Source organism: Gadus macrocephalus, chromosome 19 (assembly GCF_031168955.1).
Source record: "Gadus macrocephalus chromosome 19, ASM3116895v1".
Taxonomy (NCBI): Eukaryota; Metazoa; Chordata; class Actinopteri; order Gadiformes; family Gadidae; genus Gadus; species Gadus macrocephalus.
In genome coordinates this window covers 6649702-6672913 of record NC_082400.1, presented here as the reverse complement: position 1 = coordinate 6672913, position 23212 = coordinate 6649702, and the positions used below count along the sequence as shown (strand labels likewise).

At 44.6% G+C, this 23212-nt stretch overlaps 1 protein-coding gene across 1 annotated transcript in view; it reads left to right on the top strand.

The window, feature by feature from the left end:
* Window positions 1-23212, top strand: part of whrna (whirlin a) — a 117361-nt gene that overhangs the window by 64466 nt on the left and 29683 nt on the right. The window contains 2 exon segments of the mRNA XM_060037950.1: window positions 12323-12531; window positions 16061-16097. Of these exon segments, the coding sequence (XP_059893933.1) occupies window positions 12323-12531; window positions 16061-16097 (246 nt within the window).

Sequence of the window (23212 nt, the reverse complement as noted above, 5' to 3'; positions counted from 1 at the left end):
TGCATTTCTGTTTGCCCTTCGGTCATCATGTATAATGGCCAATACTTCTGCTATGAAGCGCGACGTGCTCTGGTAATTTAGATAATTTGTGAATATGTGAGCAAAGGTGTAGAGAGAGGAGGGCAGTGGTGGAGGGGCGGGGGAGTTAGAGTAAGTTTTAGTCTAATATCATCTCCTGTTGACACATTTATCGGATTCAAATGAAAACTTGAAATAGATTAGCAGGGCTTTGATCCACGGAAAACATTCACAAGCTGAAGTCGGCAAGAAATCCCTTTAACTCAAACATCAGATTTAATCACCGATACTAATTCAATACTTAACATCAAAGGGTGCTAAGTGCTTGTCATATCCTTCGCCTTTGTAGTGAACGGCGGCGATGCCGTCGCAGCGTAGCCTGAATCCGACTGTGTGGTGCTCATTGTAGGGTCCTCACTTGAGTGCGTCTGGCCACTCAAAGACCTGCTATTCAGAGGAGAATACTTACACATGACAACGTGCACATCCCTTTGCGGCGGTGCCCAGCACGTGTCCTCTAGCACGCCTTTCTTGTTGTCCACTCAGGTATTCACATCCCATAGTGGCTCACTGCAGGGGCACCTGGTCTATAGTTAGCTATGTTAGCCATAGCCTAGCTTAGCTTTACCTATGTTGGAGTTTATGACCAACTGTGATTAGCTGTTTATTATGATTGCTGATTATAATTGAGCTAGTTAAGGTTAATAGCTTAATAACTAAGGTTAATAAGGTTAATAACTATTATTAGCTGTAATCTAGTTTAGCTCAAAGCTATGTTCATTTTGTCCTAAAAATCCCATCATTCATAATCACTGATACCACTAATACTACCATTACTAGGCCCACTAGTACCCGTAATGATAATGTGGCCAATAAAACTTAGTGAATCTTCATCATCATCACAATCATAATCATAATCACCATATTAATAACCATGAAGCCCAGCCCCGGATCCGTAGTGCAACCTGTGTGTGTGTAACTTTGTCAGGGACGCAGTGTGCATCCTAAACAGTCCGACTAACATCCCCAGGGCTCCGGTCTGTTGGCTGGAGCCGAATGCCAAACTAAGGACATGTTTGAGTGGCAGCACTCAGCGGGTAAATATGAACCCCCCTTCGCTGTCCATTATTACCTCCTCTCACTCCAGGTCCTGTGACTCCGCCTTGAGCCAACTGTCTATATTAAACAAAAACAAAAAACTGCTGTTTATCCAGCAGGCACAGACACACCCCATGTGTATCCAGGCGTTTATGACTCGTATTCAATACAATACCCTGCCTTAAGCAATCATCAGGCCACAATAATCATAATCATATATATCTTAAAAAATAGTAAACATACTCACTCTTCCGTTTGCTAACGCACTTCCTCTTGCCTACAGTCTTGTAGGTAGGTTCCTCTTTTTGTTTTACCATCTTTGTTGGTCGGCAGTGAGAAGGAAATCTTTCGTGACCTTCTACACCTGTGTGTGTGTGTGTGTGTGTGTGTGTGTGTGTGTGTGTGTGTGTGTGTGTGTGTGTGTGTGTGTGTGTGTGTGTGTGTGTGTGTGTGTGTGTGTGTGTGTGTGTGTGTGTGTGTGTTTGTAGAGAGTCTTGGCAGCATTGCTACAGCACATAAAACGTGATTCTCTCTCAGGGTAGCAAAAGGTCAGGCCTGCCAAACACTACCCTTTTCAACGAGTCTGCCTGGTTTGTTTTAATTTAATTAGCGGGTCTGAGATAAAGGTCTGAGGGGAGGGAAAGGTCTTTCTGGTGGTGAAGTACACGCGGTGACGCACTAAACAGGTAAAGTAACGGGAGAAACTAGCTTGAGGAGCTGCTCGCTTAGCACCAGCAGCTAATTGCTATAAAGGTAAAGTAGCCTGATGAGCTGCTAGCTTAGCCCCAGCAGCTAATTGATGTAAAGGTAAAGTAGCTTGAGGAGCGTCTAGCTTGGTGCTAGCAGCTAATTTTGCGGCTCATTGAGTTAAAGGTTAGCGGCTCATTGAGTTAAAGGTAAAGCAACAGGAGGAGATGCTATCGTAGCGCTACCAGCTTATTGAGGTTAAGGTCAAGCAGCGGAAGGAGATGCTAGCGTCTCATTTCAGCGAGAGAGGGTGAGAAAGAAAATCACTGTATAATTTGAATTGCTTCCTTGCTGGCGCAGTTAAGGTGATGAACTGTGTAAGTAAGTGGCTTGCCTCTTGGCTGCCACATATTGCAGCAAACAATAATATTTATGTTTTGGTATGCTAGTAGTCCACCCATACCAACTTACCGTTCTCATACTTGTTGTTATTGTGTTATTACTCATATGGAGTTAGAATCATGCCAAAACCCCGCATACACGCAAAACGTGTTTTGCTCACGCATAACGATTCACACGCACACAGTGTGGTTTGCAAATACAAAACATCATTCACAAACTAATGCATTTTGCTTCAGAAACAAATACAGTATGTTTTACACAAGGTACAAAAAAAAATCCTTCAAGTACACAAAACAATTCTACAAATACGGAACACGAAAGCTGCGCGTGGATCGGAATGCATTTGCGCACGGATCGGAATGGATTTGCGCACGGATCAGCAAGGCGGAAAATTTGTGCCAAAAGTCACGTGACAAACAAATGTCCTGTGATTCACACTACACAACAACAGGTGGCGTTGTTCCTGCCAAACCGCACGGATTCCGTACGGTTTCCGTGCGGTTTAGCACTTTAACCGCGCCATTCTAGGGCCAGTTAGTGGCCTTCTTGGCTTTCCATAGAATCCACACACGGTTGGCCGGCATCAAATAAAGATTTTGGGGAGAAAAAAAGATCGGCCTGGTGGCCTTAGACTGAGTCAACAGCGCCACCTGCTGTTGTGTAGTGTGAATCACAGGACATTTATTTGTCACTTGACTTTTGGCACTAATTTTCCGCCTTGCTGATCCGTGCGCAAATGCTTTCCGATCCGTGCGCAAATGCATTCCGATCCACGCGCAGCTTTCGTGTTCCGTACTTGTAGAATTGTTTTGTGTACTTAAAGGATTTTTTTTTGTACTTGATTTTTTGTTTTGTATATTTGCAAACCACACTGAGCGTGTGTGTGTGAATCATTGTGCGTGAGTAAAACACGTTTTCTGTGCGTGTGAATCGTTATGCGTGTGTGCGGGGTTTTGGCATGATTCTAACTCCATATACTCACTCACTGACTTACCCCTGGGAACAGGATAGACAAGGGGCCTTTCGACTCACCACTACTGAGGGTTTCTGGGTTCGAATCCCAATGTGTACAGACTCTCTGTAGATTACCTAAAGCAAGAGGCCCCCAAACCAAACCCCCTCCTCAATGACCTGTATCTACAATTATTTGTATAAAGGAATAATTTTAATACCTGAATAGTAAACCGCAAACACACTGTAGAGGTCTCTCGTTATGAATAATCAGCACTTCATTATTTCCTAATTCTCAAGGTAGATCTATGGAGAGTGAGAGGTCAAACACAGCAGACGTTTTCAGTGCCTTGTTTATCAGCTGCCGCCTCCTTTTTGAGGCTTAGCTTCTGCACAGAAACCGTCGCTGTCCATGGTGCTGGAATATGTAAACGACACGAGTACCCACACACAAAAAGCACAGAATCCTCTTTTTAAGTCTTTCTTTTCCTGTGTGTGTGTGTGTGTGTGTGTGTGTGTGTGTGTGTGTGTGTGTGTGTGTGTGTGTGTGTGTGTGTGTGTGTGTGTGTTACAGTCTGTGCGTGCCTGCGTGTGTCCGTGCGTGTACGCCTAAGTCTTGTGCATGAGTGTTTTTCTCTGTGTCTTTTGTGTGTGTGTGTGTGTGTGTGTGTGTTCGTGGCAGAGAGAGAAAATCTGAACTACAAGAGAATGTAATAGAGAAAATAATAATTTCTGTTTTTCTCTTTCAGAATCGTGTGAAAGAAAGAGAATTCTCTTTCTGAATCATGTGAATTATGAATCAGAGGAGATCTAGCTGAAGGCATTATATTCTCAATTTTCTTTCTTTCATCGTAACTATTAAAAACCTCAACGTTCTTCATTCTCCTTTCACTTCTCTGCATTAAGTGCATAGTGGCAAATATAATTAAAATGCAATTATCTGCTTTACATTTAATGATGTAAGTGAAAGTGATTCACATCTGTCCCCAATATTATTCTCTGTTCGTCAATCATCGTGTTCGTCATACTTCATCCAAACCTGAGTGCATTAGGTTCTGTTAAGAAGCTCCAATATAATGCATATTATAACCAAATTAAAGTTAAGAGCTTAATCAAAAATGGCATTAAACTATAAAATGGCTAATAAGTGAGATTTATCTTTCAGCTAATCATAATTATGAAATTCATAGTTACGGTTAGCTGTTAAATATAACTTTGCGCCATGTTATATAATTACGACATGATCTATGCTGCAGTATAAACTATACAGCATCGATACTTTACTAATTAACGTGGCCAGTAATCAATAGCTATGAACTGGGCCTCCCCTACTAGTGAGCCACTAAGGGACATGAATACCTAAGTAGACAACATGAAATGCATCCTTCAGGAGGCGTGGACCACTGCACAGGGGCGTGCCGTGCACGTGTGCGTTCAGAGTGCACTTCTCTTGCTGTATGGAGAAGGAGGAGGAGAAGGAGCAGAGATCAAAGAAGAATATAATGTATCTGTCATAAATCCAGATGAAGTGGACCTATGTTTCCTCCACCACTGCAGTGTGATAGCACAGTGTTTGGGATGAGCAAACAGAAACAGGAAAGGGAAGGAGCTTTGTATGGAAGCCTTTGTTTTTAAGAAAGTCGTATTGTTGCGTAAATGGAGATGCCTGCATGTGGGTACACCAACTGGCGTTTGTGTCTGTGTGTTTATCTGTTTGTTTCTGTGTGTTTGTGTGTGTGGTCACGACTCTGGAGTTTGTAAACAGGAGAACGCATGTGTGTGTGGGTTGGTTTAACTGGGTTTAACTGACAAGAGGTGTGTGTGTGTGTGTGTGTGTGTGTGTGTGTGTGTGTGTGTGTGTGTGTGTGTGTGTGTGTGTGTGTGTTATTGATCAAAATGTATGTGTGTTGACAAGCAGCTGGACTCATTAGTCACCTGGGACAGTTCAAGAGGAAATAATGACTCCCTGCAAAAAACATCACGATGGAGCATGATTAACACCGCCCTCTCTCCCTCCCTCCCTCTCTCTTCATCCCACTCTACCTGTCTGTCAGTCTCTCTTCTCATTGCGTACCTGTCAATCTCTTTTTTTCTCTCTCACCCACTCCACCTCTCTGTTTATTCATAATTTCTTTCTCTCTCTTCCTCGCCTGCTCTATCCAACTCTATCGCTCTCTGTCTATTCCACTTTGTCCATGTCTCTTGCTCTTGCTGTCTGTCTGTCTTGCGCTCTATCTCTCTCTCCACCTATCTATCTCAGTCTCTCTCTCGCTCTTTGTTAGTATTTCTATCCATCTCTCTCTCTCCCTCCCTCCCTCACCAATCCTCCTCATGCACACCAAAATACACAGCAACAACAAAAACGCACACTAACACAAGCAGTGACGTAAATACAACCTTTGTGGCTCTAAGTGCCCTGGAGGCGATCCAGGGTTCGGTTGCATCAAGGGGCAATTTTGGCATTGGTTTCATGCTCTGCATTACTGCCGCCTCTCATTGTGTTTCTGCTGCAAACGCACAAGCACAAACGCTGAAGCATCTCCTAGTAATTACCCTGTTGACACACACAATAGTTGACCGACCGCCACCGCCACCGCCACCACGCTCTGTTGTACCAACGTCCAAGGGGTCAACACAACACATGATTGTTTTTGTTTGTTTGGTATTTATTCTGTTTTATGCATCCGATTTGCCCATTGTAACATGAAACATTACCCCGGAAGGAACTGTTTTACTGGGCGATTCATAACGCTTTGACAGTTGCCTTCATAGATGCTAACGGTACTGCTAATGTTTTGATGAAAGCTGACAAATGTCTGACATTCCGACGATGTGTATTTTCTCGAGACCTCGTTCAACGTAACCGGCTTTAATACATTTGACATTTGCCGTTTGACATTTTAATACAGTTCAGTAGGATCGATGATTCAGCATTTGTAAGATTTATTAGTTGTCTCAACATCAACTGGATCTACATCAACGGTTGGGACCTATAAACAGTTTTGATGATATAAAAATATATATTTTGATATATTTTGAAGCAACAAGGGACAATAACTGTACTTATGGTTGTTATTTGTTTTCTGTCCTCTGAAACGAAGGAAAACAACGTGATAAGGAAAAACATCGCCCACATTGGAAGCAATTGAGTAGCTCAAGGTCAGAGTTCAAGAAGTTGCTGAAGGACTTAAGGCAGCAGTGGGGTTCTTAGCGAGCAATATGACCGCTCTGACAGGCTCCTTCCTCCTCCTCCTCCTCCTCCTCCTTCTCCTCCACTGTCCCTCTGCGACCCAGTCGGCTGTGATCTCAGGTGGATATCTCCTCACTAGAGATCACAGACTCTCGGATGACAGTTAGCGCCTGCTGAAGACCTTGGACGGTCTCCTCTCGGTGTCAGACTGTCAGGAGAGAAGGCTGGCGAGGCTCGAGCTGAATGTAGTAATGTGAAAAGTTCTAAAATGTATAAGAGGAGAGGACTTGTGATTACCGTTGTGTTCGTTCCTAAATGTCTCGCTGTGGCAGGTTCTGGAATGATCCATGCCTTGATGGTTACACAACACCCAATCATACCATCCAATTGGCTGGTCTTGTCTGTGGCTTGGTGCCTGTCATTCTGATTGGCTGGTCTTGTCTGTGGCTTTGTGCCTGTCATTCTGATTGGCTGCATTGTTTCTTCAAATCGGGAGATAGTATTGTATATTCATGCTGCGCTGTACTGCATTGGCATAATTTGCTTTCAACACCTGCCCTGCCACTAAGCACACAACTATATTGCGTATTATGCATAATCATTTGTAGTTGTAAGAACTGATTTATGCATCCGGGACTTGAACCTAAACCCAAGACATTCTGCTGACTTCGCCACTATGCTAATGCTAATGCTAAGGAAGCGTTTATCAGAACATCTTTAGTCATGGCAGTTTAATCATTGTATATACATCACCTAAAGTACTTTAATGCCTCACAGTAACGCCAGAGAAAAGTATCTATGATGAATATCGATATGTATTTTTTTTAATAAAGAAATATCAAGTAGATCAGGACTTAAACATATCCCTCCCACTGCTGGTATCCATGGTGTTGAGCTTTGTCCTTTTGACATCGCCATGCAGTTAATTTAGAGAGTGCTGTTCTCTCTCGTGGAGTGTGATGAGAGAGGAACACGTTGGAGCATCAGGAGTATCTGGGAGAGGATGGAGGGAAGGAGGAGGGCAGAGAGAGGAGGATGGCAAGGACGGATAGGAAGGAGGCCAGAGGAAATTAAAAAGAGGGGACGAGAGGGAAGAGGATGGGAGGACAGGGGATGGAGAGGGGATCCATGGAGAGGACGCCAGGAGGTGGAGGGGAGAAGAATGGAGAGGATGGGAGGACAGGGGATGGAGAGGGGATCCATGGAGAGGACGCCAGGAGGTGGAGGGGAGAAGAATGGAGAGGATGGGAGGACAGGGGATGGAGAGGGGATCCATGGAGAGGACGCCAGGAGGTGGAGGGGAGAAGAATGGAGAGGATGGAGGAGTGGCGGAGGGAAGAGGAGGAGACGAGAGAAAACAATTGGATTGCCTGAACGAGGAACTATAAAATAAAAATAAAAATGAGGTGTTTGAAGTGATTGAACAAGAATTGAAGAGCAGGTGGATGGTAGTAGTCAAGTGTAATAAGAAAGAAGAGAGAGCGAGAAATATAGAAAGGAGGAAAGAAAGAGAAATAGAGGAAGGAGTGCAAGATCAGAAGAGAGGGATAGAAGGAGGGTGGGTAGAGGTTGTAAAGGAGTACGACGTTGACGGATAAGTGGAAAGAATCGAGGAAGAGCAAATAGGAAAATAAAAGAGACAAGAGATGAAGGGGAGGAGGAGGAGAATGATGAAAAGGAAAGTTGAAGACTGGAGGGAGAAGAGGATCTGGAGGAGACGCTCTGGAAATAGAGCATGTTCGATGGGATGAGCAGGGACGTGTGTGTGTGTGTGTGTGTGTGTGTGTGTGTGTGTGTGTGTGTGTGTGTGTGTGTGTGTGTGTGTGTGTGTGTGTGTACGCACGCACTTGTGTGTGTATGTATGTTTGTGTGTTTGAGTGAGTGTGTGTTATGGATGAAGGCTATTAATTATAAAGTACTGACAGGGTAATCACTGGCAGTACATAGTGAGGAAGAGGAGCAGGAGGAGGAATAAAAAGAGAAGGGGGCTTGATTACAGATGAACCACTTCCATCTTATCTTCAGTAAGTTGACTGTTGAGTTTTCATTAACTTTATGTATTATGTTTTTTCATAGTTTTTTGGTGCTTTTACACACAACAATCTACTAATGGAAATACAGGAATTTCCCCTTTCCATTGTTTTTTTGTTTGGCTTTGGCAATCTCAAAAGCCTTATTGGGCATTATGGGAGAAAGGCCATTGTTAACACATTGTTTCTCATTGCCCACATCTCAATAAAAACAATCTGAAGCAAAAAAAAGCCAGCTCAGCGGTGGGATCAGCAAATAGAAAATAAAACAAAGTCCCAGAGCCCCCCTGTTGAAATTGGTAGCTTTGTTTATTCCTTACAATGAATGCAGTTCAAGCAGTCCCCCCCCCCCCCCCCCTCATCCTTTGTGCCAAGGGACAGAGAATCAGAGCGAACAACAAATGCTTTACCCTGCCTGGTGTTTAGGAAAGCATGTGTTCAGGGATGCATAGGAATTCATCTGTCATCACAATTTAAATGAACCTCTTCATTCGTGAACAGTCGAGGTGAACTTCATGGTAGGCAAGGTGTGTGTGTGTTAATAGAGGCGGTTGGAGGAAGAATGGGAGACGTCATCTCCCCCCCCTCAAGGGCGTCCGAACCATGAATAGAAGGGAGACAAGGCAGGGATTAAAACAAGGTTTCTCTTCTGATTCTGCTTTTGCTCAGATTAATGCAGCTCTGATATATTCTCTCTCTGCAGCATTCAGGGTAAAAAAATATGTTTTTAATGAGATACGCATTTAGGTATTATTTTCTTAATTCGCTGCATTTTATTCCTGGAGAGTTTGTAGAGTTAATGGCAGATGTTTCTGGTGACTGTGGGTGATGTGTGGAGAAGAAAAGATTCAGAAAAAAAACATGGTTTTCGAGAATGCCGAATACCAAGTCAAAATAAAGTCAAAATAGTGTATTGTTAACATAATCGTTCCCTAGACAGGATTTTGTGTGAAAATATTTTTACACAAATAATAATAATAAAAAATTCAATTTATCTAGCGCTTTTCTCACACTCAAAGCGCTTAACATAGGAACACAACAATAAACAAACAAAAGGAAATGTAAAGCTGAGTCTGGTGAGCAGGATGGTGTGGTTTACGGTATCGAAGGCTGCTCTCAGGTCAAGGAGGATGAGGAAGTTGAGGGAACGAGGCGTTGGCAGAGGTGAGGAGGTCATTGAGGACTTTGAGGAGACGGTTTCTGTGCTGTGGAGGGGGCGGAAGCCAGATTGGAGGGGTTCGCAGAGGTTATTGGCGTGGAGATGGGATTGGAGTTGTGTGGTGACGATGCATTCAAGGGTACAAAATCTACGCAAAGACTTGACACTCGATACTCATTAACCCGTACGAACTCTGTGCACGGTCAATAACCCACAGACCTGGAAGGAGGAGCTAGCCCCTCCAACCGCCCTGTCTCCCAGCATTATGTTGGTCTTACATCACTGGTTCAACAGGGTTCTCCTCAAACATAAGCAACTATTATTGGTGTGCTAAATTAACACTAAAGCCACACACAGGCTCGCTGCTGCGTTTCCATGGCGACGATGCATACAGAGTTCACCTAACTGTCGGCTAACAAGAGGAAATCTAGAAGACGTGCGGTTTAATATTCATCGGTGTGTGTGTTTGTGTTCTCGGTGTGTGTGTTTTTCTGCATGCATCTAGATGGGTTACCTTTATGGGTGTGTTTGTGTGTGCGTGTGTGTGTTTCGCGTCCGTCTCTGCGTATTTGTGTACGCACATCCATACCGAGTAATGAATTGGCTTGGCTATGTGACCGGCGTTATTCATACGCTGCCCCCTTTCACTGCCTTTGCTGATGCTCATAACATTCAGCCTGTCGTGCAGAGCTCCTGATTATATCGTAGTAGTGCGGCTGCTCCTGTTTTCCATCATCCAGTTTGAAGTCAGGGACAAGCTATTGGGTATCGGGCCTCATTCATAACAGGCTCATGTTCTTGGGCTGGGAGAAAACTCTCTGAAAACACAGGGATTTCGGGGGCATTGGCTTGCTGGACACAAAATAAAACAAAATACGCCAATGGACATCTGTCAGCTTTTTGTTTTGGGGCTGGTGCTGAACTCTAAATCTAAAGTCTAAGCGCCTGTCAAAGCAGCTTTACAAGGCCAGCGGCGCCTGTGTCATATTTCTTAAGGGATAGTGTAATCATCGATCCTGGCAGCAGAGGTTCATATAGACGGGGAGCCTGGGAGAGGTTACTCCTTGAGATTTGCGGTAACTTGATGTGTTTCCAATACAAAGCTGTCTTATTGTTGCTTTTGACATCAGCTTTTTGTCATGTAAAAACCCTCCCTGGTGCAGTGTCAGGCAATCCTCAACAAACCGATGGTTGTTGTTTCAATATGGCAGTTGGGGTTAGATTCTATCATTCTGTGTTATTGTATTCATTTCTTTCGGTGGCGTATTATTATTTTTATCATGGGTTCCGTACATCACAAAGACAGAATAACTATAAATAAACGACGAATGATGTTGAAAGAGACTGAAAGAGTTTTCTCTGTATTTCATATATATATATATATATATATATATATATATATATATATATCTCATACATGATTATGGATGAAACCTCTGTCATGTTCTGAGGGCACATGTTTGGTCGAGGGTTAAACCAACCAGATAAAACATTTAATGGACCACATATTCAATTCTTACCTTGCTTTCCGCTCATTAATTTACTATTTTGACTGTGTTCAATTACATACATGAAGTCAATGTTTTTACAGATTCTTCATTTTCCATAAATAAATATTTTTTGCATAACAGCATTCAACAGAGGCTTAAATCCCACAGTGGGGCCTTAGTGGGAAAAACAACTGAATACCAGATCGGGGCTTAGTCAGCCAGAATCAAGATCATTGTGAGAGTTTTTCTTGCATTATTCCACTTCATCTAGTCCTAATACAAATCCTAAATCCTTATCCATTCCTAATTCTTATAGAAGTCAAAAAACAGCTTGCAAGAAACCGACGTCACAGTCCTCTGACACTCACACAGACTATGGGATCATGAAAACAAGCCCAACCGCAGGAGCAGGAAGAAACCCATTTTGGAATGGGTTATTAATTCTCTCATTCAGCTTGACGGGACACGACAAGGGGAGAATTGAAGATCCACATTAGCTAAATACAGCAGAACACAGTAGCTTAATTCAGGAGCTGCACAGTTCATACCTCCTAAGAGTGTGAGTGTGCGTGGGCGGATGTGATTAGCAGTAAAGTGGCCCTAGCGGCCGGCAAATCACAACGTAAACGCTGTCTGTTTATCAACGAATTAGCACAGGGCACATTGTAAGAGCCTGCTCACGGCTGTTGCTAAACGATGCCTCTGTTTCGTTTGAAGTCGGCGTCACGTTGGTTTCGTTTACCGAGTGGGAACATTGGTAGACTAGTCCTCTTTTAGGGTGTTTGGTCACACACTTATGGTTCTTGGTTCGATCCCCAAGGTTTTCAGTCAAATCTGTTGGCGTCCTTGTGTGACACCCCCTGAGGTGACTAGAAATGCTGTCGGTTGCTTTGCAAGAGGTCCTCATCTAAAGGCCCAAAATCTGGTGGAATTGTATTTCAAGCATTATTTGTATTATTAATCATCCTCATCCAGCACAGGATAAATTATTAATTATTGTTTCCATTTTCGGTTAATCCCGGAACACAACTGTGCCGCCTCCCCAACCAACCCCCTGTCGCTCTCTCTTTAACCTCCCCTCTTTAACCTTTAACCTTTGACCCTACCCCCCGTCGTCGGTACCTGTTCTCTGTTTGTCACGTGTCATCACACTGCGTACGTTCAGCGCTGCGCCCTCCCCCCGCCCGCCCTGCCTCGCACCAAGCACGGCCCGCAGCCAGCTCCAACACCCCCCTACTGGCCTCTCTGTCTCCCCTCCCCCGACTCTCCCTCCCCCGGCTCCCCCCCATCCCACCAGGTGGGCGACCAGATCCTGGAGGTGAACGGGCGCAGCTTCCTGGGCATCCCCCACGACGACGCGGTGCGCGTGCTCAAGTCGTCGCGCCACCTGATGATGACGGTGAAGGACGTGGGCCGGCTGCCGCACGCCCGCACCGTGGTGGGAGAGACCAAGTGGATCGCCAGCTCCCAGATCTCCGAGACCTCCACCACCAGCAGCCTGGCGGGGTGAGTGAGTGTGTGTGTGTGGGTGGGGGGGGGGGGGGGGATGTGTGTGTGGCGGGAGGATGGGGTGCGGATGGTTCTTAGTGTGCGTGTGTGTGTGTGTGTGTGGGGGGGGGGTGCTTCAGCTGACGTGTGTGCGAGATTGTTTGTTTTGTGCTACAGTATACGTGTGATTTGCGTGTATGGGTTGTGTCTTTGTATTTGTGTTATACGTCTGTGGTGTTTGCGTGGATTGCTTGTGTGTATTGGTTGGTGGATTGTGATTTGTGGTTGACTTTCGTTGTGTGTGTGGGTGGGATGGTGACTTTTTTAATATTTACGTGTGTGTACAATATATTTGCCTTTTTGTAAGTGCATACTTGTTTTGTATTGCTGAGTTTGGGGGGGTGTATTGTGCACACGTTTGTTTATGTGCAAGTATGACCTTAAAAGCCGTAAACAGAAGCAGAACAATATTGAGCAAAAGTGAGAAATATATGGTTATTCTTGGGAATATGCCAGAACTGGAACTAAATGTTTACCTCACTAAATGAAATCTGCAGTACATCAGCTGGGGTTAAGTATATGAAAATGTGAACATACTCACCCCCGACTAAATTTCACAGCATCCTGTCTCTCATGGTGTACCTCAGCACCCTGAGACAAGGACACAAAATGTGTCCTTTTTAATAATTAGAATTTTAGATCCATTTTTGTTTTCCTCTCCATCAATTCCCATCTCCGAGGAACACGATGTACACAGAGAGGGGTTTGGGTGTTTTCCACGTGAAGCGACTCTACCCTCTTCATGATGAAGAGCCCGGGTCAACATATTAACTGCTCCCGCTGTAAATCTTTTAAATTACCTGTCTGGGGCAGGCCATTCTCCTTTAGCTGCCAGAACGCCAGTAATTGTGAAGATTCTGTAACAAAACCGACACAAAGTGTTTTTAAGTTAATTTATTTGGTGACATTAGCTTGGATGGGCATGCAGACGCACGATTTTCCAAGCCTTTGTGGTCTTATTGGAAATTTGTCTGTGCGTAATTTAAAAGCCAGAGCACTTTCTGTCTGCCTCTCCTCCTGACATCTTGGAGATTAAAGGGTAGTTGTTCATGACAAGCGAAATAAAAAAATAACGGTTACAATTAAAAATGCTTTACCACCTGGCAAGGCTTGTGGTTCCCTCTCACCTCCCGGTGTGATCCGTTGTAATGAGTTTAGTGTCAGTGGGTCCTTTGTATCATTTGTAATGAGTTGAGCTCCAGCTGCTTCGCACAAGGTATGACGTGTGTAATGGCTTCAGTTTCAATTCGTCCTCGTTTCGTATTCGTGAACGTTACGGGCAATGAATGTAATGTGCTCTTGTTGGTCGGGAAAAGTTCATGAGATGTTATGAGACTAACTTCTGTTGGTCCACAAAAGGTATGACGTCATAATGAGTTTAGCTCCTGTTGGTCTGTCACAAGGTATGACATCATAATGAGTTTAGCTCCTATAGGTCCTAACAAGTTATGACCTCGTAATGAGTTTATCTCCTATTGGTCCGAATAAGGTAGGACATCATAATGAGTTTAACTCCCATTAATCCTCACCAGGTATGACTTCATAATGAGTTTAGCTCCTATTGGCCCTGAGTCACAAGGTATGACGTCATAATGAGTTTAGCTCCTGTTGATCTCACCAGGTATGACGTCATAATGAGTTGAGGTCCTGTTGGTCTGTCACAAGGTATGACGTCATGATGACTTTAGCTCCTGTTGATACTAACAAGGTATGACGTCATAATGACTTTAGCTCCTGTTGATACTAACAAGGTATGACGTCATAATGACTTTAGCTCCTGTTGATCTCACAAGGTATGACGTCATAATGACTTTAGCTCCTGTTGATCTCACAAGGTATGACGTCATAATGATTTATGAGTGCACACACCTGTGATTGACAAGCAACATTAATTCTCCAAAGCAATACGGGAGGACATGCCCTGATTTGTCAGAAATGACAGTTTAACATCGAAATGGTAGAAACATAGATATTCAACAACAGAAACTCACAGTGCAGTTCACTCACTAGCAACTGACAGAGGGCTGTGTTATTCTAACCAATGACACCCAAATAACGGCTCTTTAATCTTACCTGAAGCCCCTTTTTAACAGGAAGCCAGTGACGGCTGAGTTGGTCTGGGAGAGTTAAAATAAGATAATCTGATTTAAACCCTCTAATTCAGGGGTGCCCAACCAGTCGATCGCGGTCTACCAGTAGACCGCCGACAGATCCCAAGTCGACCGCGAGGGGTCGACTTTTTTTATTTTATTATTATTATTTTTTAAATAAAATAAAATTTGCGCGGGACATATACGCGCGGTAGCACATGCGCTGTCAACAGCAGTTGAAAGCCGTCAACAGTAGTTACGCACTCCTAAACGTTGGCATGGCTGAGGGGAAACGAGCTAAGCCCTACCATTTTCACCCTGAGTGGGAGGAAGATTATTGATTATTGTTGAGAAGGTGCCGTGCGCAGACGGAATGAAACCCCCGCTGAACGGGGGTTTCACGATACAACCCCAGTTTCAGAAGATTAATTTTGATGTCCCATTTGAGGAAGCAACCGAGTACTTCACAGGGGCTTACCTTTGGATGTGTATTTGCCCATTTCTTACACAATGAGATTCGAAGTGAATGCCAAAATTTTTTATTTTAATGCGCATCGTTTTGGAGATTATTGACACAGGAGGATTTCAGAGAGAAATAGAAACAAACTTCAGAAACTGTGACAATTATCCCCATACAAGTGGGTGTGTGAATGGATTTTTGTGGCTTGCGGTGTGTGTGGGTGTCGGTGTGCACGTGCATGTGATTGTGCGTGAATCAAATTCAAGTTACCAGGCTGATGTGAAGAGTTGCACGCTATTAATGTGACGAGCTTGCTGCAAATGAACTCTGTGAGAGACACAAAAGGGGGTAGAACATGCAGCGCCTCAGTGACGAGGCGATCCCACACAGTGATGAGGCTCAGATGTCACTCCAGTCCAGCCTGGAGTCTGCCCACCACAATACCGCCTCTCTATCAACAACCCTGTGTGACGACGTACATGTTTGCATACGAGTGTTGCATATCTTTGTGTGCGACTGTATCTTTGTAGCTCTCTCTCTCTCTCTCTGTAGTAGGCTTTTCTTTTGTGTTGGTGTGTTGAGTGACTGCCCTGAGAGAATGAGAACATAAGAACAGTCATGGTTCTGTTTCAGTGTGTCTTGACATGTTTGTGTATTAGTGGACATGTCTTTGTGTAAGTGGACATGTTTGTGTACCATTCTATGTTATGAGACATGTTTGTATTAGTGAACATGTTTGTGTATCAGTCTATGTTATGAGACATGTTTGTATTAGTGAACATGTTTGTGTATCAGTCTATGTTATGAGACATGTTTGTATTAGTGAACATGTTTGTGTATCAGTCTATGTTATGAGACATGTTTGTATTAGTGAACATGTTTGTGTATCAGTCTATGTTATGAGACATGTTCGTAATGCTCTTCATGTCTCCTGCAGTGTTTCCATGGACCAGGGAGCCTCCGCAGCCGGAAAGGTAAGACTTGTTTCGTTTGTGTGTGTGTGGGTGCATGTGTGTGAGTGCATGTCCTATTAAGGTATACTTGTTCATGATGCCTAGCCCCCTACCTACTAATCAATGATGTGTATCTGTATTCACTGTAAGACGCTTTTTGAGGACTCTGCTGGAAGACTGAAAATAAGCGTAACTTGAATCTGGATGTGTCTATGTAGTCTCATCTTTTTAAGGGTGTATTCGTCCTGCAATCTGTATCTGAGCTGGAAGAAATGCTTGGATGATTCCCCACGGCCCGCAAGTCATTTTAAATATCCATCAATGCGCGGCAATGCCTGATCGACGCCGCAGTGTCATTTGCCAGAGGCAAACCATTTGACACACCTCATAGCACCTTCTCCTGCACCTCATCACTTCCAAACCGTCTGAGCACCGCCATCACTTCTTGCTCAGGGAGCGAGAGGACAGATTTGGGCCTATCCCGTTGTCAGATTAGTGATTTTATACAATACAGTAACAGGAATGTTCTTTGAGGATTTGGCAAATGTATAGCTCTTCAAAGGTTGGAGCCAAATATACACTTGACACTTAGAGAGGTTATTCTCCATGATCAGACGTTATTTTTGAAAAACAGGCATGCACAGAACTGTAAAGATCTCTGTTTAAGGCAGACAACATATTCTCAATTACTGAATAAATTGAATCTTTTCTGACAGACGTGCACACTTTAAGCAGATCTCGCCAAGTAGACAATTTAGTAGGACTGCTAAAAACTTCTTATATAAGACACAATTTTTTGTCAACTTGACAATACTATTTCCAATATACCAATATCAAACATAACTTTTTAGAAAACACTTTTATAGAAAATACAATGAGGTAAACCTGGTTTATATTCAGTGTGAGGCGTTTGTTGCGTTGGTTTGTTTTTGTTCAACTGGGCTCAATTTATTGATTTTCAGACGGGGAAGGTGACGCTGGAACAGCACAATCTGGGTCGCCCATAGGATGTGGGTCACCCAGGGGATTGTGGGTAACCTAGGGGATTGTGGGTAACCCAGAGGTTTCTGGGTCAGCATTACAAAACTAACTGAGCGGACCCATGGTTACGGTGTCAGTTATTGATCAGCAAGCGAAGCCCTAAATATATTTTATTTATTTATTGTCTATGCATATAGTTCACGTATAAGTTCTATGTTTGAATAGGACATGGCTAGCTTTAACTCACATTTTTGCTGCAATATGTTGTCCAGACAGAACCAAATAAAGTCTTATTATATGGAATAGACTAGATTTCCCAGTGGGAAAATGGAAGATTATCATCTACGGTTGATTCTGAAATGATCTGTAGTAGTGCTTTTCTAATTATTTTCTAATTATAATACAACTGCTAGATAATTTTTGGAGAAGGCAGCAGAATGAGTACAGAGGATAGCTTGAGGCAGGAGAGCAGTAGAGAGCAAACTATTACCAGTGCAGTCCGTTTCTATACTGTGTTTGAAATTAAATGGAGCCTGGAAATATTAAAATTAAATTGAAAACAAAAAATGTATTTATTAAAAATAAAACGAGATCCACTATAATTTATTGATTTATATTGCGTATACCAGGAAACACAGTTCTTCATAGAGATTTTTGTCCTTCTGAATACTGTCTGAAGAGAGCCTAGTCTAGTCAGGGCCTCAGTCTAGTCACTCTGGCTCAGAGTTTAGTGTGGGCCAGATTAGTCTAATGGTTATGATGTTTGATTACCAACAGAAAGGTTTTAGTTTCAAACCCAAATGACATACCTACCCCCTACCCCCTACCCCCTACCCCCTACCTGCTCCTTAAAGGACACCCAAACCCGAAGAGTACTTGTAGATTAGTTTGCATTAAATACATAATGCATACATACATACATCTCATTGGCTGATATGGTCACCTCCGGATTAAGCGTTGATGCATTATTGAAAGACGGCGTCAGGGGTTTTGAGTGATGCAGTCGGAAAATCTTCCTGTGCGGGAAACATATCGACATATCCTCGTCCAAAGCCAATTTGTCAGCTGAAACGCCAGCAGCAAACGCCTGGAGATTTAGAAAGCGAGGGTGAGTGGAATCGCTATAGAACTATTGGAATGCAGCCCCTCAATCAGCCCTCCACTGAATCCTCCCACCTGTCGGCCCACAGGTGAATACCATCCATATCAATGACCTGCGCATATCTCTTCACTCCCAGCTTCAAGGTCAGCCCCAATATGGTGGACCACGTTGCCTCATTCTTACCCACGGCGCTATGCTATCTGCCATCTCTGGCTGTTCTGCTACTCGCCAGGTGAAGTGTCAACGTATTGTTTATTGAAGAGCGTTGTCTCGTTCATTGCGTCCGCTGTGTGTTTGTATTGTCCATCTCGTCGGTAATAGGGTCAGCGGATGTCCCCTGCTGCGGGGGGGTCTCGTATAGGGTCTATCTTATCGCTGTGCTGCAGATGCTTCCAGCTCAGAGACAACTAGCATATAAAACGATCCCCCAGGGGTCCGTGGCGGCGGGCCCCTTAGCGGAGCCCGATTCAAAACACTGAGTGATCGTACACCGCCCCGCTAGCGGGAGCACGCTCTGTCTAGTGCGGAAAACGATAAACGGTTGCCCTTGCTCAGAGACAACAAGTCGGAAATCCACGGGAAGTTTTACACAAATGCTTAAAATAATTGATGTTGTTATTATCTCCGTCTCGGGAATTTAACTAGCACTTTTTATCGTCATATGAATTTAAGATAGAAATGCTTTACAGAGAACATGTTTTGACAGACATTTTACAGTGTACCAGAACCGACTGGGAGACAGTTCTGAATGGGCTAGTACCGATGGTGTAATAAGTACTACTGGGTCAATTTAGGTAGTATGAAATGTGAAGTACTGACTGTTGGCCAGTCAGCACTAAAACAAGTATTAATGACTGTAGATATAATCTGTGTCCAGTAGATGCAGGAGCCATGTCCTCTTTAAACCATTCATTTCAAGTCCAAATATTGCTTTGATTTGAAGAGATAATCCATATTGTTTGCCCGGGAGATATCTTTTTTTAATCATGTCGTCCCCGGTTCTGGTTTATTGTCCGGGCTGCAGTTCTAATATGTTTTTCTGTTTGGTTAGTTTAATTTCCTCTCTATGACCTTTAGAATAACATTGAAATGCGCAGATCTCTCTTAAGGGCACCTCAGGCTGTAACAATCGGATGCAGTCACCCACGGTAACTAACCATCAAGTATAGCTACAGCTTCTACCACCTGTCCTCCTTACCTGTCTCACCTGTCCTTACAGCCCCTCAGTGCTCCTCATCTGCCCTTACTTTAATTCACCTGGATTGAGCTGTTCTCACCCCCCTCTCCTGCTTACCTGCCGTCCGCTGCTTTCACTTCCCCTGCTGTCCCCTCAGCTGCCCCCAAATTCCTGCATCTGCCCTAATCTCCCCTCACCTGCCCTTACCTCACCTGCCCTCATTTCCCCTAAGATGCCCTTATCTCCCCCTCACCTCACCTGTCCATTTTATGCTCTTATCTGCATACTGGTCCCCTGCCCTCAACTCCCCTGACCATCCCGCCCCTGCCATCGTCTTTCCTCACCTGCCCTCACCTGCCCTAATCTCACATCTCCTCGCCTGTCACCTAGCGATTATTTCACATTCAAATAATCTCCTCTCCCATCCCCCGCCCTCACCTGTCCCCTTTCCCCACCTGACCTCATCTCCTCCCCTCACCTGTGTCCGCCTGTCCTCCCTCTCTGTCCCCTCCCCTCACCTGTCCCCTTACCCCACCTGACCTCATCTCCTCCCCTCACCTGTCCCCTTACCCCACCTGACCTCATCTCCTCCCCTCACCTGTCCCCTTACCCCACCTGACCTCATCTCCTCCCCTCACCTGTCCCCTTACCCCACCTGACCTCATCTCCTCCCCTCACCTGTCCCCTTACCCCACCTGACCTCATCTCCTCCCCTCACCTGTCCCCTTACCCCACCTGACCTCATCTCCTCCCCTCACCTGCTCCCACCACTCCTTCTTCTCTGTCCCCTGCCCTCACCTGTCCCCTTGCCCCCCTGACCTCATCTCCACCCCTCACCTATATCCATCCAGCTGTCTTCCCTCTCTGTCCCCTGCCCTCCCCTGCCCTCCCCTGTCAGTCACCTGCATGCTGCTGAGAAGCAGCGTGGACTGATGGCGCGGTGTCAAAAGGTCCAGCAGTCAGAGTAACTGCCGTGGTGAAGGAACAGCGTGATTAATATACGGTGATTAAGAAAAATCCCACATGGCACTAGTCAGATGATGCAGCACCTTTGCCAACACACACACACACACACGCGCGCGGACACACACACAAACAAACAACACACACACACACACATGCGCACTAACACACCCTCTCTAACACATTGTACTTAATGTATGCCGTATGTATTGCATACGGGTATGTTTGTGTTTTCTCTTTTTTTTTTTTTTGGTTTCCTTTTACGTGTGTGTGTGTGTGTGTGTGTGTGTGTGTGTGTGTGTGTGTGTGTGTGTGTGTGTGTGTGTGTGTGTGTGTGTGTGTGTGTGTGTGTGTGTGTGTGTGTGTGTGTGTGTGTGTGTGTGTGCGTTCAGTAGGAATGGCTAAAAAGCGTGATGTTGCAGGGAACTTTAGCGTCAGTGCTTGGAGGCTTGGCAGCTGTTACCGAGACGATATTTCACTTCCTGTTCCCAGGGTGTGCGTGTGTGTGTGTGTGTGTGTGTGTGTGTGTGTGTGTATGAGACGGTTAAATAAAGTAGAAAGGTTATCTGGTCCTTCTTAACTTATTCCACTGTTATCCCCCAGCTATTGCTCGGCCTCTCCTTTCTCTTCTCTCTCCTCTTTTCGGCTTAATCCGCCATCCATCTCCTCTCATCCCTCTCTCTCTCTCTCTCTCTCTCTCTCTCTCTCTCTCTCTCTCTCTCTCTCCCCCCTTCTCCTCCACTCCTGTCCCTCTCTTTCTCCCTATTTTTCCATCTCTATCTTTCTCCTTCTCTCTGCTCCTCTCACCTATCCAAGGCCTCTCTCTCTCTCTCTCTCTCTCTCCTTCCCCACCCTTCCCTCCCGTTTTTTAGTTTTTTCTCTTTTCCCCCATCTCCTCCTCCTCGTCCCTCCGTCTTCCCTAACTCTCCCACTCCATCCTTAATTACAGCCCAGGGGCCAAGCTGAGCCCCATAAGCTAATTCATTTACAATAGGTCACATAGCCAATCCCGCTTTATTAAAGGCGCTCTGATCGTGTTGTTCCCGTGTGATTGATCCAATGAGGGCTGACCCTGTGTTCCAGCAATAAACACTCCAACACCGCAAGCTTGTTCTGGTGCAGGACAAAAACACAACAGTAGATCATAAATAGTATGAAAGTTATCCGATAATAGGCACCCTATGGAACCATAGGGTGACCATATGAAATATGAATGTGTGGGAATGTTTGACTTCCTAAAAGGGCTTAGTATGTATGTGTTCATTGAGGACAGTGTTGTCAAACTCTGGTACACCACTGGTGGTAGACCAGGGTACTGCCTTTTGTGCGTGGGGTTTTATTCTGGAAAAAGACACATACACAATAATATAAACAATTACCGTAAATAGATAGTTGAAAATAAATATATCATCCATTTTCCTTCAGTTAGTATAGTATTATGGCTTTTATTTTAATCGTAGCATAGTGCATTGCATCGTATGCTCTCCAGTTAAGGGTTTTCCATTGGTGTTTTGTGTTCACTTGTGTTTCCTCAATAATCCGGAGCATAGGCAGCGTTCCTGCCTTTTCCTTTCCACTGCTTCCCTCTGGCCACAGCCTTCTCGCACTAATTATTATGTGTGACCACTTATTCGTCAGGTGGCCCTCAAAAGGTGTTAAGGTCTAAGGTTGGGAGTCGGGACTACCTTTCATTAAAGAGCACGTAGGGGTTAGGGGCGTCTCGCTCAAGGGTGGCTAAAGGTGGACTGCGGACATTAGAATTCAAACCCACAAGTCTCCGTCTGGAGACACCCAAACCACTAGACTCCCCAGCTCATTCAAAAGGGAGTGTTGAGCACTCAAAAGCACTGAAACACATGTCGAATACCAAAAGCAAGAAACTAGGCTTGAATTTTCTCAATAGAATATGTGAACCCAAGCTTATTGAGTGACGAAAGAGTGAAGGACAGAGTGGCGAGGTCAGGTAGTAATTAAAGCGATTAAAGCGACTGGACTGCCCTTAGAGCAGGGGTCTCAACGGGGGCGGTACCGCCCCCCTAGGGGGCGTTCGCACAACCTAGGGGGCACCGGGAAATTTTTCTTTTTCCTTTTTAGGGGGGGGATTTTAAACTGATCGTTTTCAATCTATTTTGGTGAAAAAATAGGCTACCTGAAATAAACAGCCTATCATCAGCCTTTCATCCATTGGTTTCAAACCCCTCTACCGTCTTCTCAGCTACTTTTTACTGTCTCTGCGCAGTGTAGCAGTGGTCATACAGCGCGGTTCGGTCCTGCACACGCCCGGACTCCCGTTACATCAGCTATCGTCATGATCTCTATCGCTTACAAACATAACCCAAGTTCGCGGGTTAACAGGTCAATAACCAACACAACACAATCAAACATGACTCTCTCTCTGTCCTTCCCCACCCTTCCCCCCCCGCCAAGTCAAACAGACTTGGCGGCCGGGAGTCGTGGGAGTGCCCCCGCCGCGGTCACGGTGAATGAATGTTCAATCCAACCATTTCTTCCTCAACTCTAGCCAATCAAAGGTGAGACATTTTCATGTCATGAATATTCATTCATATTTATTTATGTATTTTTCACCAAAACCGACCCAGAGGGCTGTGTTCACTCCTTTGCTATTAGTGACCACCGCAAAATCAATGAAAAATGATGCAATGACACCTTTAAGCAATATGACATGAGTGTGAGCGCCAGAGGATCAGGGTAAGGTCAGGGGGGCGTTTGCTCAAAAAAGGTTGAGAACCACTGCCTTAGAGAGAAGTTATTAATGCAATCTCTTCAAAACAAACTTTGTCGTGCTCTATTCCCCATTCACTTTTTGATTCAGACAATTACTGAAATGTTAGAATATGACCTGACGACCGTCTTCTGGCAAAATACTGACAACCTTTGTTTTCTAACCATCTT